The 16,678-nt window shown below is 46.7% G+C and overlaps 2 protein-coding genes across 2 annotated transcripts; both read left to right on the top strand.

Moving 5' to 3' along the window:
* Window positions 1–249: 249 nt before the first annotated feature.
* On the top strand, window positions 250–11,487 carry LOC108108785 (delta-1-pyrroline-5-carboxylate synthase). Its single transcript, XM_017216958.2, has 12 exons — window positions 250–475; window positions 5,003–5,167; window positions 5,332–5,472; window positions 5,537–5,644; window positions 5,721–5,888; window positions 5,951–6,139; window positions 6,213–6,408; window positions 6,929–7,170; window positions 9,149–9,406; window positions 9,532–9,757; window positions 9,821–10,099; window positions 11,149–11,487. The coding sequence occupies exons 1-12, from the start codon at window positions 380–382 to the stop codon at window positions 11,409–11,411; spliced, it is 2,331 nt and encodes a 776-aa protein (XP_017072447.1). The 5' UTR covers window positions 250–379; the 3' UTR covers window positions 11,412–11,487.
* Window positions 11,488–14,031: 2,544 nt separating this feature from the next.
* LOC108108726 (actin, larval muscle) lies at window positions 14,032–16,096 on the top strand. Its single transcript, XM_017216859.2, has 3 exons — window positions 14,032–14,131; window positions 14,215–15,166; window positions 15,546–16,096. The coding sequence occupies exons 2-3, from the start codon at window positions 14,242–14,244 to the stop codon at window positions 15,749–15,751; spliced, it is 1,131 nt and encodes a 376-aa protein (XP_017072348.1). The 5' UTR covers window positions 14,032–14,131; window positions 14,215–14,241; the 3' UTR covers window positions 15,752–16,096.
* The last annotated feature ends 582 nt before the right edge of the window (window positions 16,097–16,678 follow it).

The raw sequence follows: 16,678 nt of genomic DNA, 5'->3' as shown, positions 1-16,678 counted from the left end.
TGCCCTAATGGCCTAGCAAACACCAAGGCGCTAGATAAGCGCTCTTCCCGTCTCTTGCCCCACTTGATAAGCACCCGTACTCTCTCCGGTCCAATGTTTGTCCCAATCGGAGAGGCCGGAGCGTACGAGCTGCTCTGATTGATAACGTTTTCAGAGAGTCCGCCGTACACCAAATTTTAATCGCAATCGCAATGAACGCTTACAATTACACATGTTTGCCCCACATTATCTCGACCAGCGACCAAGGCGGTCAGTTCGTTGGTTCGCCTCAGTAGAACTTGTCGGGCTTCACGGTACGGTTCCGTGCGCGTTTCGTGATTTGTAACAGATCCGTACAACCAATCCTTTATAACTCGATCCCGAGTACAAACAGTCCACAATGCTGCGCAACAGCTTTAACCTGGCCCTCAGCCTGCGCCAGAGCTTCTCCAGGAACGCTTGGCGAGCCTTTAGCTCGCACGGACCCCGACAGCCTGTGAGTGAGGTTTATATAACCAAAGTGCGATGACAGTGATTTTACGGCCCGCCGTCTAATGCCGATGGAAAAGTTCTTGAATGCAAAGTCCGTCTCGGTTTCGTGCTAGTGCACATGGACCTTTGGTTGCTGATCAAACGTTATCAGTTCTTTGTGCTCGGGTCAGGAGAATCAATTGAGCGGGGATGAAACTGGTTGCAAACTGGTTCCGAGTGGGAAACCTTTGTAGTCATGGGGAGTAGATAGCGCTTCCCCTGCCCAATATGTTTTGGCTTTTTGTATTATTCACTTTGGCTTCGACAGCGTGATAGACAACAAAGAAAATTTGTGAATCATTAGATATCAGAAATAGATCCTTTTTAATCTGCGCCTGCTTTTAACTTTTTTTCTTTTTACGTTAATTTTATTTCTATCTAACATCATCAGTTTTACAAACATAAGAAAACAGAAAGTTAGGAATTATTTGCAATTAACTAAATACCATATTTTATCTCACCAACTAGTCCAACTAACCTTACCCAACTAAATATTTGATTGGTTAAAGTGACCAATATGCAATATGTCACTACTGGGAATAATGTATTTATTTGAAAAACTAGCGGGAATCTAAAGTGGACGTTCTTTAAAATACTTATTTTTAAAAGATTAAGGTGATTTCTTACTACAAAATGCAGTTATATTATTACTGTAAACAACCTAAATTCTTTGACTAGGCAAACATTTTTAAGAAAACCTCAACATTAACATTTTTTTAAATCATTTCCTTTTAAAAATTAAATTGCAATTTTGTGGCCAATTTTTTTGTGTGTAAGTTTGCATTAATAAAAATGTATATTTAATACGCTATTAAGAAATTGGCAGTCTATTGACCGATAAGCGTCCACGAATGTTGATTTCAGCGAAGGGGAGAATTATGGCACCCCAAATCATGACGAGTGAACGTGAATCCATTGTCTCGGGGCTTCTGGGTCCCCTGATACACTGATACAATGATACCCTGATACGGTGGTCTTGGGAACGATGGGCAACCGTAAGTGCTTCTCACAAGGGGCCTTTTACAGTCTAGTGCTTTGTTTTGATTGCGTAAGCGTTTGAACAGCTCCTGCTGATTGCGGGGAATACCTCAGCAGCTAGAAAGTTTTCCTGGCACTTATGTCTAATCAGAGCCCAATCGAAGCAACCGAACACTATCGTAAGTTTTTACTTTATGTTCGAAACGGTCGACCGACAACAGCTTGAAAGGGTTTCGGAGTAACCCTAAACCAGGCCATAAACTGGCACAAATGGGCCATCAAAAAGGGGGTCCGGCTAATTGAATGAGCATCGATCGAAGGACTCTCGGCTCTCGCAGCTGTAAATCATTTACAGTTTCGGTTTGATTTCTACTAACATGAAAACCAGGCAGAGAACGAAGGGCGGGAAAAGCAGGAAAGGCGGGAAAAGTGCCCGACAAGCTGATAAAATGTTGTCACAGCATGACAGCTGCTGGTCGGTGCCAGACTATTGGGTCAGGCAAATGCAAAAACGTGTTCAAATAAATTCTAAAAGTGTAAATATTGTACTTTCCCACAGCGGGAGGGGGTGTGGTGTGAAAAAAGAGGTCGGCTTTACAATAAACTTAAAACCCCTTTAAATATGCAACAACATTTGTGCCGCTTACCCTCAGGCAAGGATTTTGTCCTGTCCTCCGGCTCTGGTTCCCTCCACGTCACATTTGCATATGTCCGACATCAGGCCCAGCCTTTGACACTCAAAACGATTTGCCTAGGTCAGGGTCGTTGAGCACCCTTCACCCATTGCCCTGCCACCCCTTACTATTTCCCACGCGGCGCCGCCTCCCCATTGACTCACTTCATTTTGACACGTGTTGGCAGTTATGGCGCCTTCGGTCTCGGTCTCGACTCTCTTTCGAGCTGTGCGTGTGTGGGCTACATAATAAAAAACATAACAGAACAGGCGGGCACGCTGCACCCGACTACCAGATACCAAGCACTCGATTCTTGACAAACGGAAAGAGTAGCACAGTCTAGTCCCAGTAACCATGAGATACCCCTTACTCATTACTCGGAGTAAAAAATTTAATTTAATTTTTTTACTATTTAATTTATTTAAGCTTTGGCAGATTTGTTACTGCCAACTTCTTTATTATTACTTAATAATGTTTTTATTTTAGAGCGACAGGACTCGATCCATAACTCTAACGTTTCCAATTAGTAGGTATTAAAACACCACTTTCTCAAAATCTAGTTAGGGATACCGTTTCACATTAGATTAAATAAAGGCGCACTTGTCAACCAATTCCGATTCAACAATAATCAAGCTCATTTAGAGGAACAAGTCGGGTAATAAGGGTTTCTTTTTGTGAGTCGTTCAAGTTTTATTGGCAATATCAAGGAACATCATTGAACATGACAGAAACTATTGGGCAATTAGGAGCAATATTAGTGAAGTTCCTGACCATGAACTGCCAATTACTCAACCCGCTTCGATGAGCGTCTGTCCAACCAGTTACCAAGTGAAGTATAATGAATATTAGAATATAAAAGATTTATAGATTAGACTTCAATACCCAAATTAATAGCCTATAAAAATACTTTAATGGGTTAGAAACAATTTTTTTCCCTGTGATGTAAGTCTCCTCGACTCCAATACACCCTAATACTTTACGACTACCAGGTATAAGAAAAACAAAAAATGGTGGCGAAACATGAAGCAGGGGGCAACAAGCGTAAAACACATCATAGAAGGCAGCCAGCGACGTTGTCAGGGGGCCCACTAACATCATCGCCGAACATTTGTCGAGGACTGTGAGAGCGCACAAGGTTGGGCCAGGGGTGGAGATAAGAGTGGAACCTGGAAAGAGCCACAACTCATGTCTGATGGCAGAGGCAGCATTAATTGCTCAGTAATTACACGGAGTGTCATCGCATTTGACAGCCCTCAGACAATGGAGAGATGTAAGGGGGGTTGTTGCTTCTGACCGCCATCTGGACTTCGATTAGAAAACAATCGAAATGGAACTGGGGCCTGGGGCGACTCCTGACCTTCGACTAATTGCATTCGGTATCACGCATACGACGTGCGAGCCGGCAAAACAAAATGTTGGCTTGGTTTTTAGCCAGACACAGTCATAAAACTTGTTTGGTTGCTTTGCTTTCGGATTTCTTGGCGATAGTGATAAAAGGTTGTGATAAGAACAACCGCGGGCCAACCATTAAACGTAGTAATCAAGCGGGCCAGTTGCGATGGTCGACGTACGCTTTTATTGAACTGCACTTGACACTTGCCATCACAATTGTCAGACGAATGTAACGAAATCAAAATATTTACGCCTCAATTTGAGTTGATTTTACTGAAATAATTGACACGACAAATGCGATGAGTTATACGAACAAAAAACCCCCTGATTCGATGTTATTGCGCCTGAAAGGCAATCAAAGCCGCCGCCCAAACAAACCGATGGCGCACGGGGCGAAAAGCAAAGGAAAACCTAATAAAAACAAATTTGATTGATGGAAGAGCGAGGCGGGATGATGGGCGGTAGCTGTTGGGGTAGGAAAAACAAATTCGCTGTTTACTTGCTTATTTTCACAGCAGTTATCTTCTCGACATGCTAATCTTATCCTACTTTTTCTTACTCTTGCAAACGGCCTGATAACTTTGATGACAAGTTTGTCTGCGTTGCACTAGACCTCAATCGAAACAAAAACAAATATAGAATAATAAGTGGAGAACATATTTATTGGGATATTTAATTATATTATTCTTCAAATATAATAGTTAGCAGACAAGATAATTTTTTAAAGGAATGATTCTAGCAGGGAAGTAGTGAGTATAACATAGTCGGGGTTCTAAAACATAGTCTTCATTCCTGCTTATAAAGTTCCTAAAGGTTTCGCCTTAGAAACGGTTGAATTGCCGTCCACTGCTTTCATATACTTTTAATTTTCCCCCACAAATCCAGGACTCTGCGGAAACCTTTTTCCGTTTTATTTTCCGCGAATCAATCTGGAGTTTTATTTTCGGCATATGATTCCGCGAATTGCGAATTCACAGAAAACCGGTTATTAACACTGGAATTTAGGGATTGAAGCCCATTTAATTAGAGCCATCGTGTATAAGATATTTTATAATTTTGTAATGGTCCGGTGTTGGAATTGTAAAATTCAATTAGCCGTAATTTAAAATTGATTATGCATTGCGTGTCGGACTAACTGACTTTTTGACCACGCGCCGCTGGCTAAAAAACCAATTAACACACATAATGATTATTAGAAATTCGAATAAAGCCACCAGGGAGGGGCTCTGGTGCTGCAGTCCTGCTGATTACAAACTGATTAGGTGCATTCGGCGGGGACCGTTTAATTAATTGGATTGCCGTTTATGCCTCGATTTGTTGTTTTTATGGTTTATTTAGTTCTGTCGCAATTTATGACCTCCTCTTGGTTCTGTTTTCGCCGATTGCAGGCGATAAGACAGCGCACTTGGCCTAGAAGAACTTGCCTAATGATTTACAATCTTTTTCAGCTTGTGTCGCCAGAGCGGCGTTTGGAGAAGGCGCATCCCACCTTCACGGAGCGCAGTCAGCTTAAGTATGCCCGCAGGCTGGTGGTCAAGCTGGGCAGTGCCGTCATCACCCGCGAGGACAACCATGGACTAGCCCTTGGTCGACTGGCCTCTATCGTAGAACAGGTTAGATAAGTTCTACTCTTCTGCATTTCTCTTAATAGTTCCTTCCGGGAAATTAAATGAATTTGTGGTAATCTTGGTATTATCCAGTTTTATCACAAGCTTTTATCGTAAATCATCTCCGAATTTTAAGTAAAATTATAATTAGTTACATTTTCATTTGACAGGTGGCCGAGTGCCATTTGGAGGGCCGTGAGGTGATGATGGTGACCAGCGGAGCGGTGGCTTTCGGAAAGCAGAAGCTCGCCCAGGAGCTGCTCATGTCCCTGTCGATGCGAGAGACTCTCAACCCGAAGGACAGCAAAGAGGTAGCTACTTAGTATCTAGCTAAGTTTTAAGCTCTAACCCAAATGTTTTGCTCTCCGAAATTAGTTCGATGGCGCCACTCTGGAACCACGAGCGGCGGCTGCGGTTGGCCAGTCCGGCCTGATGTCCCTCTACGATGCGATGTTTGCCCAGTACGGCGTCAAGATAGCCCAGGTGAGCCCAGGAGCACATCCACCCACTAATTAGAGCACACAGATTTGAGCGAGCCGTGATGGCTGTTTGGGTTTAGGTGCTGGTGACCAAGCCGGACTTCTACAACGAGGAGACACGCAACAATCTCTTCTGCACGCTCTCCGAATTAATTAGCCTTAATATTGTGCCAATCATAAATACCAACGACGCCGTCTCCCCGCCGATGTTCATACGTGACGACGAGCCAGCCGGCGGTGCCAGGAGGGTGAGTGGGATACATGGATTCCCTGCCTCTAAGCCGACACGTGACCAGGTATTTTGTTCCAGGGCATTCCCATTAAGGACAACGACAGTTTGTCTGCCATGCTGGCCGCCGAGGTGCAGGCGGATCTGCTAATCCTCATGTCGGATGTCGATGGTATCTACAATAAGCCGCCATGGGAGGACGGGGCCAAGCTGATGCACACCTACACCAGCGACGACAGCAACAGCATCGAGTTTGGCAAAAAGTCAAAGGTAATCCACTGACCAGCCCATCCCACTCTCCTTGTCCTCTGGTATCTTAACCCACTTATCTGAACCTGCACAGGTGGGCACCGGCGGCATGGACTCCAAGGTGAAGGCGGCCACCTGGGCCCTGGACCGGGGTGTCAGCGTGGTCATCTGCAACGGAATGCAGGAGAAGGCCATCAAGACCATAATTGGCGGCCGGAAGGTGGGCACATTCTTCACGGAGGCCACCGAGAGCGCCAACGCAGTGCCGGTGGAGGTGATGGCCGAGAACGGTGAGTGGACCGCAAAGAAAATGGCTTATAGCCAAGGCGAAAGGATAATGACGGAGAATGATGTGGCCAGACAATGAAAAGAGGTTTAGCAAGGGCTCTCGGCTCTCAGCTCCCAAGGGGGGCGCATAATTAGCGGTTTTGTGAAAGGGCTTCCAGCCACATCGATGGCCAATCATCCGGAGCCCAACCCTAAGCCGGATCCAGCTCACTTAGAAAGTAAGGTTTTGCGGCGGGAAAGTTGCAAGATGGTAACAGCAAATGACAAGTGCTGGACGAGGCTAATGGCCATTAAGGCTTTCACCAGCTAAGCAAGCCCAGGGGCGGGATGGAAATAGAGGAGAGGCACGAAAGTGGGTCAGCCAGGACTAACTACTATCTCTAGGTGCAGTTGTTATTTTTAGTCGGGCGAATTTAATTTAATTGTTATTAAGGCTAACTGTAGCAGCTGGCCGAAAGTGTCTGTTAATTAGGCGAATGCAACTTGTTTTTCCAAGCTTACCCTTCTTTTTCCCATTTCTAGCGAGGACCGGGAGTCGCCAGATGCAGGCCCTAACGCCCGCCCAGAGGGCCAGTGCAGTCAACTCCCTGGCCGATCTGTTGGTGAGCCGCGAGAAGTTCATCCTGGACGCCAACGCCAAAGACCTGGCCGAGGCCCAGAAGAGTGGGCTGGCCAAGCCGCTGCTATCGCGACTGTCACTCAACTCGGCCAAACTGAAGAACCTCTCCGTTGGCCTCAAGCAAATCGCCGAGGACAGTCACAAGGTAAGAGAACTTAATTACTAGCCAGTTTTCAGGGCGGTGGCCAAGGGCCAAGAGCCATGGGAGCTGGCTGCTGACCTCTGAAAGGTTCGAGCAAATTGCATTTGTTGCAGTGTCGAAAAGTCAGCCCCAAATTGAGTTAGCCCCGAGCCGGCACTGGGATTTGTCTGCCTGGCAAACTGGCAAATGGCAAAATGGCCATTTCATGAGCTCCAACAAAGGCGGACTTGGAGAGCCATATGCAGTTTCCAAAGCTTTAACAGCATTATGAAATCTCCGAGCAATTTTACACTTCAACAAAAATTGACACCCCAGTCGGGAGAACGGTACTCGATGCTCGACCGGCTGGTGACCTAACCAATCCGCCCAGGGAATAACAGTCGGAGCTGCCCGATATGCCCGGAAGTTAGTTGGTAACGGGATAGGATGGCAGCTAAGCAAGTGGAAGATAAAAGACAGTTTCTTGTATGCGCTCTCGTTTGGTGTCTTGCCAGTGACATTAGCCCGCATCCTGGCCCTGGCCCTGGTCTTCATCCTCAACCCCATCCTCGTCCTGGCCCTGTCCTTATCCCCTTTTAGCGCCAGACAGAGTTGATCGAATATCGCCGGGAAGGATGGGGGTTTGGGTTCGGGTTCGGGTGTAGGCCACCCTCCCAAGCCAACCGTTTTATTGGATGTGATTGTGCGGAAACGCAGAAAGTTTTCCTTCTTTTTTTTTCTGTGGAAAAAGTTTTTCCATTGAGGACGGGAGGGGGCGGTTCGTGGAGCTGGGACATGAGTTTATTGTAAAAATGGCAAGCGAAATTGTGACACAAAATGGCGGCAGCGTGAAAAATCATAAAAAGGCAAACGCACACACATATAAAGAAGCTGGCTGGAAATACAGAAAAACCATAGCGCACTCAATAAATGTCGCTCCGATGGTGAAGAGTGTTTTTGGTTTTTTGGGCCACTTTTCTCTTTATTTTCCTGCGACAAACAAATACCATGGACATTGTTTGGCCTCTGGGCCACAGAAGCGTTCGAAAGTTTAATAGGTGCCTGGGCTCTCTCAGGGCTTCAGTTTTCAATTACCCGGACTACTTACGCTACATATAAAAAGTTTTATTGCGAAGTAAACACTGAATAATGTAGGAGCCTAATAGTATTAGGCCGAAATATTTTGGAAAGATTGAGTTTCCAGGCCGAGAAATGAAGTTCTTTCTTCGCGCGATTTTTTCAATTTCCGGCGTGCAGCACTCATAACGCTCCGCTTTCCCTGCATATTTTATGACCCGTAATAACCTCGTTCATCTTTGCTGCACATCCTTCGACTGGAGCAAGGCGCCACTACATCAGCTCCGACTTATCCAATTGTCCTTTGCAAATATAATTTAAAGTTTGACGTCCTGCAATGCCAGAGTCAATAATAACGACCATATAACCAAATTTACCCAGCGCCCAAGTCGAGTTTAATGGCTAAGCAAGGAGCAGGAGGACTCCTTCTGGGTCGAAGCCCCATCTTCATTCTATGCAAACAAGGCCAGCCAACTGCTGTCAGCAGCCGTCCAGCCCAGACCAACCCGCAATCTCTTTATGTTATCTGCAGCCAATTTTCTAGAGATTTCTCACAACGGCAGGACGGTGGGACGGCAGGAGCTCGAAGGACCCGTCGGAGGGGCGGGTCAGGGCAAGTGCGGGGGCGTTGGACAGCAGGCCATTAAAAATAAATAAAGATTACGACGCGCTGAGCGACTTGATTTATGTAACGCCTCAAAATAGACGCCAGGGAATCGAGATGCGGTGTGGGGGTGGTCATATGGCCCTCCTTTCGAATGAAACTGTCGCATAAATATCGAGTTATTTTTATGGCCCGGTCCCACATGGCGTATGCGTTATGCGATTTACGCTGACTTGTGAATTGGCTTTCCCTTCCCCTCTCGCTGACTCCTTATTCAGTATTCCATATTACCCATCTCATCTGTATTCGCTGTCCTTGCAGAATGTGGGTCGTGTCCTGAGGCGTACCCGTCTCGCCGAAAACCTGGAGCTGAAACAGGTCACCGTGCCCATCGGCGTCCTCCTGGTAATCTTCGAATCCCGTCCAGACTCGCTGCCTCAGGTGGCTGCCTTGGCAATGGCCTCCGCCAACGGCCTGCTTCTCAAGGGCGGCAAGGAGGCGGCTCACAGCAACAAGGCGCTGATGGAGCTGGTCAAGGAGGCATTGGCCACCGTAGGAGCAGAGCATGCTGTGTCCCTGGTGAGTTCAGTTTGAATTGAGCTTTATTTTGACATGTTTAATAAGGAAGACTGTTCCATTGAATATTGGGTTGATGCACATTGAACATTTTGCGAATTCCATTAACGTTGGATCATCCACTTCAGGTTTCCACGCGCGAGGAAATCAGTGACCTGCTGTCCATGGAGAACCACATAGACTTGATCATTCCGCGCGGCTCCTCTGAACTGGTGCGCAACATCCAGCAGCAGTCACTTCACATCCCAGTTCTGGGCCACGCCGAGGGCGTCTGCCATGTGTATATCGACAGGGATGCGGATCTGCAGAAGGCCCTGCGCATTGCACGCGATGCCAAGTGCGACTATCCGGCGGGTAGGCCCCAAACCCACTCAATTAACCCATAAAACCAACTTCACGAATGTTCTTCGCTTTCAGCCTGCAATGCCATGGAGACCCTGCTCATTCACGAGGACCTGATGAGTGGCGATATCTTCGGCGACGTCTGCAACATGCTGAAACGTGAGGGCGTCAAAATCTATGCCGGCCCCCGGCTGAACCAGCAGCTGACCTTTGGCCCGCCAGCGGCCAAGAGCCTGAAGCACGAGTACGGAGCTCTCGAGTGCTGCATCGAGGTCGTTCCCAGCTTGGACGAGGCCATTAATCACATCCATACGTACGGCAGCAGCCACACCGATGTCATTGTTACGGAAAATGGTAACGAAATGCTGCAAAATTGAAAATTAATTTCGATTGCCGGCAATCGAAGTTGAAAAATGGTCTCCCTCATTTGGTCGCCCCACTTTGACCCTGCTTTGACCCCTTGCGCTTAGCTCCATTCCGGTTTGATTTGGTTTTTGTGAGGTAATGAGAATTGCACACTGCTGCTGGGGTGTAACCCATAACGGTTATGGCTGCAGATGGTTCGGTTTTGCGGGAAGGTCCGAATGAAAATTGGGTACTGGGGATATAAACCATGTCACATATCAGGGCGTGTGGAAAACTACGGCAGCACGTAGGGGATTAAGCAGGGAATAGCGTGTTAATTTCCCGTTCAACAGTTAATGAAATTCCATTGCTTGAAGGGCTGGTGCTTAGAAGTAATGGCTGGTGGTTAATGTATCCGGCTATAAGCTCTTTTTTCCAACTTGCAATTACTTCTAAGCACACTTTCTTTTCTTGCTGAATTAAGTGTTTCCTAGTTAAAAATTCTTATTCAATGATAACGATCAGCTAAGGGTTTTTTGATACCTCTTACATTTATATAACTAATAGTTGAAGAGAAGCCTAGAGTTACAGCATGCATGGCATTTCTAAATGAATTTTTAAGAATGTTTTGAGAAATTCCATAGCTATTATTTTAAATGCCTGCGCATTTAAGCACTTAACTCTGTAGTTCGTGCTGAAGATGGCATGACCACCTCGTACCGCCGCAAGTAATTTAATTTAGCCCTCAATGCCATTCCGCCATGCAGCTCTCCAGTTCTTGAGCACTTCTCCAGCAATTCAGCCATTCTGACTTGAAACCGAATCCAAACCCGAATCCTAATTCAAGTCGGGCAAGTTTAGCGTGCAAACTTTTGCATGCATGCATCCTCATGCCCCACAGCTTGCCACAACAAATTTAAATCATTTGGGAAATTAATTTTATTCAACACTTTCTGCCCTCCGTGTGGGCACTGCACTGCACATTTCCACAGCGCCGCAGTGCCACAGTTTGTGCAGTTTCTAAATTTTCCGCACTTCTCAACGATTTCCATTTGCAGATGCGGCGGCCAAGCAGTTCTTGGGCAGCGTGGACAGCGCCTGTGTGTTCCACAACGCCAGCTCGCGGTTCGCGGACGGCTTCCGGTTCGGCCTTGGCGCCGAGGTAGGCATCTCCACGGCCCGGATCCATGCCCGAGGCCCAGTGGGCGTTGAGGGTCTGCTGACCACCAAATGGATCCTGAACGGGGAGGACCACGCTGCCGCCGACTTCGCCGAGGGAGGAGGTCGCACGTGGCTGCACGAGACCCTGCCGCTGGAATAAATAACCTAAACCTAAACTGTACTTAGCTGTAGAATCCCGAATCGCGTTCTGAAGTAGATTGTTTTTCATCATCCAACGAAAAGTGCATTTTGAGCGAAGGGTAATTACGTGGGGGGAGGTGGCGGTGGCCAGGGAGCACTGATGACAGCTGCCGTCGTGGCCACATGGGAGAAATTAATTTGAGTGAAAAATATTTGCCAAGACAACTTGCGTAATTAATAAAGTAAGGGGAGTGCGGTGTAGTTAAAACTGTCAGCCCTTGTCTTGGGCTAGCAAAGTTTCCAGTTGGGAGAAAGTTGCGGGAGAAAGTAAAATAAAATTAACAGGAAGGCGCTGAAAGAATTTCGCTTAAAGTTTCAATCTTTCGAAAGCATTACGTATATACGCATATTCCTATTACAAATCATAAATTAGCCATGGAACGTGAAATGCAGCAGAGAATGGCCTGCTCCTCGGCTGCCCGGGGCATCGCCATACTGGTAAGCAACCGCGTGGCAAGTATTTTAATTTTTATGTGCATTGGGGCAAGTTTCCTAGACCAGCTCAGGGCTCGGCTCCCGTTCGCTCCCTTTCACTTTGGCGAAACTTTCCGCATTGCGTGCTGGCTGGCGCATCCGTGAAAGGAGCCGCAGGTGGAGCTGGAAGGGTGTGGCATTTGCTGTTGCCACCAAAGGTGGTTTCTTCGTCCTGTCAACGCGCTAACTTTTTCGGCGAATATTCCTTTGGAAACTTCAAGCCAAATAGAAGTTGGGGTCAGCCAAAGCCGGTTCTGGGGAAGATTCAGAAGTATCGAAACCAGAAACAAGGATGAATCGGTTTCGATCTACTTGCAAAAAAAACTCGCAAGGATATATTCTTCTTAGTTCACTTCAATGGGAGTTCAATTTCTTCATTGAAATTCGGCTTAGAAAGAAAACTTGTTCCCTAAGAAGTTCATTGGGTATCAAAAGATTTCAGTCAATTCTTTAAACTCCGAGGCACTAGACAACTTTCATTACAAGACTTTTTATCCAACCCTTAAAGGATAAACAGTCGATCTGCTAAGTATGATGATTTTACACTTTTTGAGCTACCCTTTTTAGTAGATTACTGCCTTGGCGTAGAAACTACAATGCTTCCGGTGGAGAGCATAATTTTTACCTCTTTCAACTGCTCGACGCGCGTGCGGACAATGATACGTGGATGTTGTCCGTACCTGATCCGCAGGGCGGTCACGTAGTGCTCCGGAGTTTCCGAGCACTTGGCAAAGTTAACGGGGCAGAAGTTCGAGTTCAGAAGTTTGCCCATTTACGGAATGCCCGCGGAATGCACTGACTGCAGTTGCTCCTCGGAGGGGCGCACTTAATTAGAATTGCAGGCATTAATCTCGTGGCTAATGCCACGTTGAGATCGAGCGATATCGGTGGACAGGCGCAAAATTGCCGTCGGCCGAATGCACTAGCGTACCGCTGTACTGTCCCACCATTTCCCTTTGGGCTCCCAGGCCCAGTATATAGCCGTACAAAATGATTTGATTCTATTTTTTCAATTTGATTTCAATGAAATCCACACGACGTCGTCAACATTTATAACATGTGTAAATGCTTTGGCTGCATTTTGTGTGTGACAACATTCGGGCCACACCATCTATGGACTGAGTGGGGGCCCGAAAGAGCATTGGCACAAATTTCTCTTACTCAAACAGGGGAAAATATGCTTACAAGAACCAGAACAAGACTAAGAAAAAGCCTGGCCACTACATTGCATTGTTCACGGACTGTAGTTGTTGTTGCTGCCGTCGCTTTCGCGGGGGTTTATTTATATAAAAACTTAAAAATATATCAACAGATGCCTATACAAGTCCTGGCGCATATTTCCCTATGTTCTCTTCTCTGTTCTTTGTCGAAGTCATAGCAAAGTTGGCAGCCAGACATAATTTAGCGAAAACGAAATGAAACTAAATGATAAATGGCCAATCGGCATGGAGGGAACTGAATACCCTGAACAAATGCCCACAATATCTTATAATGCTATGGCTCACCATCCTTAAGGGCTAATAGATATAAAATATTCCATCCAAACGAATCGAGGCCCTTTAGACAAATCACTTAGTACCTATTAATACCATTTTTCTCATGGGTTGACCATTATATGCCTTCACGTTAACCATTCATGGTTAACCCTTGAGCCATTTTACAGCTGCTGAGCTTAAGCTGACCTTTAAGGAGTTCTTGAAAGACAAGCACATCTTTAATTTGAATTTATATGTTGTAATAACATTGTGTTTCCAAATATTATTTTATCTTTAAAATGATAATTGGCTCAGAATGGCAACAATCTCATAAAAATGAGCATTTGTACTTCCAAACATCAATCTTAAGCTCCGAGAAAATGCTGATGTAAAGATCCAATTAATCCACAAGCCTTAATCAATCCCTAGAATCGCCTCCCCATAGATCGCAATCTTACGCATTGGCCTAGGCAAAGTACCCGAAATCAGAACACTTTGGTACAATCGAAATGATGTGCATCCGACCCTCCGGTTCGCCACCCTCCCCGGGAACGCCTGATCCCCAGCTAGCGTAGCATATCGCGAAATTCATCAACATGTTACTAGATGAACAATTGTTCAAGATGACAGGAGGGTAGGAGGGCCACGACGGGACAGAACTTATTTAAATGCAGCTGTCGGAGTGCAGAACGAATCACTCTGATTGCTGTCGCTGTTGGATTTACACGTCGTGAGTGTCGCCCTGTCCGCACATCCGAAATCCGTAATCCGTAGTCCGCTAAAGGGATAACCGATCTCTCTGTATCCTTGTAGTGCCGCCCCGAACCAAACTAACCAAACATGTGTGACGAAGAAGCATCAGCTCTGGTCGTGGACAACGGCTCCGGCATGTGCAAGGCCGGATTCGCAGGAGACGACGCGCCCCGCGCCGTATTCCCATCAATCGTGGGCCGTCCCCGTCACCAGGGTGTGATGGTGGGTATGGGTCAGAAAGACTGCTACGTGGGTGATGAGGCCCAGAGCAAGCGAGGTATCCTGTCTCTGAAGTACCCCATCGAGCACGGAATCATCACCAACTGGGACGACATGGAGAAGGTCTGGCATCACACCTTCTACAATGAGCTGCGAGTGGCCCCTGAGGAGCACCCCGTCCTGCTCACCGAGGCTCCCCTCAACCCCAAGGCCAACCGTGAGAAGATGACCCAGATCATGTTCGAGACCTTCAACTCCCCAGCCATGTATGTGGCCATCCAGGCTGTGCTCTCCCTGTACGCCTCCGGCCGTACCACCGGTATCGTCCTGGACTCCGGAGACGGTGTCTCTCACACCGTCCCCATCTATGAGGGTTACGCTCTGCCCCATGCCATCCTGCGTCTGGATCTGGCTGGTCGCGATCTGACCGACTACCTGATGAAGATCCTCACCGAGCGCGGCTACAGCTTCACCACCACCGCCGAGCGTGAGATTGTGCGCGACATCAAGGAGAAGTTGTGCTACGTTGCCCTGGACTTCGAGCAGGAAATGGCCACCGCTGCCGCCTCCACCTCCCTGGAGAAGTCTTACGAGTTGCCTGATGGCCAGGTGATCACCATCGGCAACGAGCGTTTCCGCACCCCGGAGGCCCTCTTCCAGCCCTCTTTCTTGGGAATGGAGTCCTGTGGAATCCACGAGACTGTCTACCAGTCTATCATGAAGTGCGACGTCGACATCCGCAAGGATCTGTATGCCAACAACGTGCTGTCTGGCGGCACCACCATGTACCCAGGTGCGTACTTCTTAGCACTATAAATGGTAATGAGATCTCTCTTAGAAAGCTATTAAAAGCGATTATTATTTTTATTTTTAAATATTATAAGTATCTTAAATGTGATATCTCATGATCGCGTAGAATCTCCATTCATAGATCTTAATTTAACATTTGTTGGCTTTTCATTCATCGTTAGTAAAGCTTATTTACCATATAGGAATAGGAATAGAATTTGGGAAATTTACCAGATTTCTGTACCAGGTGCCTGTTCTTTTAGCTTTTTCTCTTGCAATTAAAGAGGAATTTCTTGCAAGATTTCTATATTTTTATGTCGGACGATATAAATATTCCTTCATTCTAAATCACATTTTAATGCAATCTATTTTTGACAATTCAGGTATTGCTGATCGTATGCAGAAGGAGATCACCGCCCTGGCCCCATCCACCATCAAGATCAAGATCATTGCACCACCTGAGCGCAAGTACTCCGTCTGGATCGGTGGCTCCATCTTGGCCTCCCTGTCCACCTTCCAGCAGATGTGGATCTCCAAGCAGGAGTACGACGAGTCCGGCCCCGGAATCGTCCACCGCAAGTGCTTCTAAGTACCCAAGCATCTAGCCCAAATCAACATCTCCTCGAGCGCGGCTCTGGTGTTTGTCTCTTGCATAAGACATTCGACCAGCCACCGGCGCCCAGGATGAGGACGCGGTTCAGTGAAAAGTATCTTTAAAATTAAATTTAGTTGATGGAGAAGTTTTTAACATAGATAGAGAGAACAAGAGAAAGAGAAAGAAACCGGAAACGAGCGGCAACGCCTTCTTTTTTATTATTATTGCTATTTTTATTTGATTTGACTCGGAATTTGTATTACTTGATTCGCTTGCCAGCGAAGAAATCGCCAAAACAATCGGTTGTAACGTACAATAAAAACCAATAACCCATGTGAATCGAATCCAAGTCGAACGTCACACGAAAGGCGGAGGCGGTGACGGAGGAGGAGGAGGTGGCCAGGAATGCGTGCTGGGGAAACTTTTCTAATTAGGCCTCGGCGAATGTCAATCAGGCACTTGGCCGGCGAAAACTTTTATTCCGGGACAGCTGGCATGGCAATCTCAGTGCGAGTATCTGTATCTCTGCATGCTCGTCTGTCAGCTTTTGTTTGTCCTGTCCGGATGGATTTCCCGTACATAGCGGGGTCCTGGGGAAGTCATTCCTCAGAGGACAGACATCGTGTTCCAACCGAGTACAAGGAGGATTGTCAGTCTTAACTGGCTCCAAACTGCTCACCGAACTTTTCGCCTACATAAATGTTTGTGCTCAACTTTTGGCTGCAAACTTTTCAGGTTTCGCCAAACTATGCATAAACCAGGTGCCAAAAACTGTTGCTTAATTAGTTAGGGCCAAACTTGCTGCAGTCGTCAAAGAAAAGAGTCTAACTGAGTTTATTGGTTTAATGCCTTCTAAGTCGCCATCAACACGGAAACTCTCCTAATGACTTCGGAGCAACACTTTCAGTTCTGATGTTCCTT

This window comes from Drosophila eugracilis, unplaced genomic scaffold (assembly GCF_018153835.1).
Source record: "Drosophila eugracilis isolate 14026-0451.02 unplaced genomic scaffold, ASM1815383v1 contig_2154, whole genome shotgun sequence".
In the NCBI taxonomy this organism is placed as follows: Eukaryota; Metazoa; Arthropoda; class Insecta; order Diptera; family Drosophilidae; genus Drosophila; species Drosophila eugracilis.
Note: the sequence above shows the minus strand (reverse complement) of the source record. Positions and strands in the feature narration are given on the sequence as shown.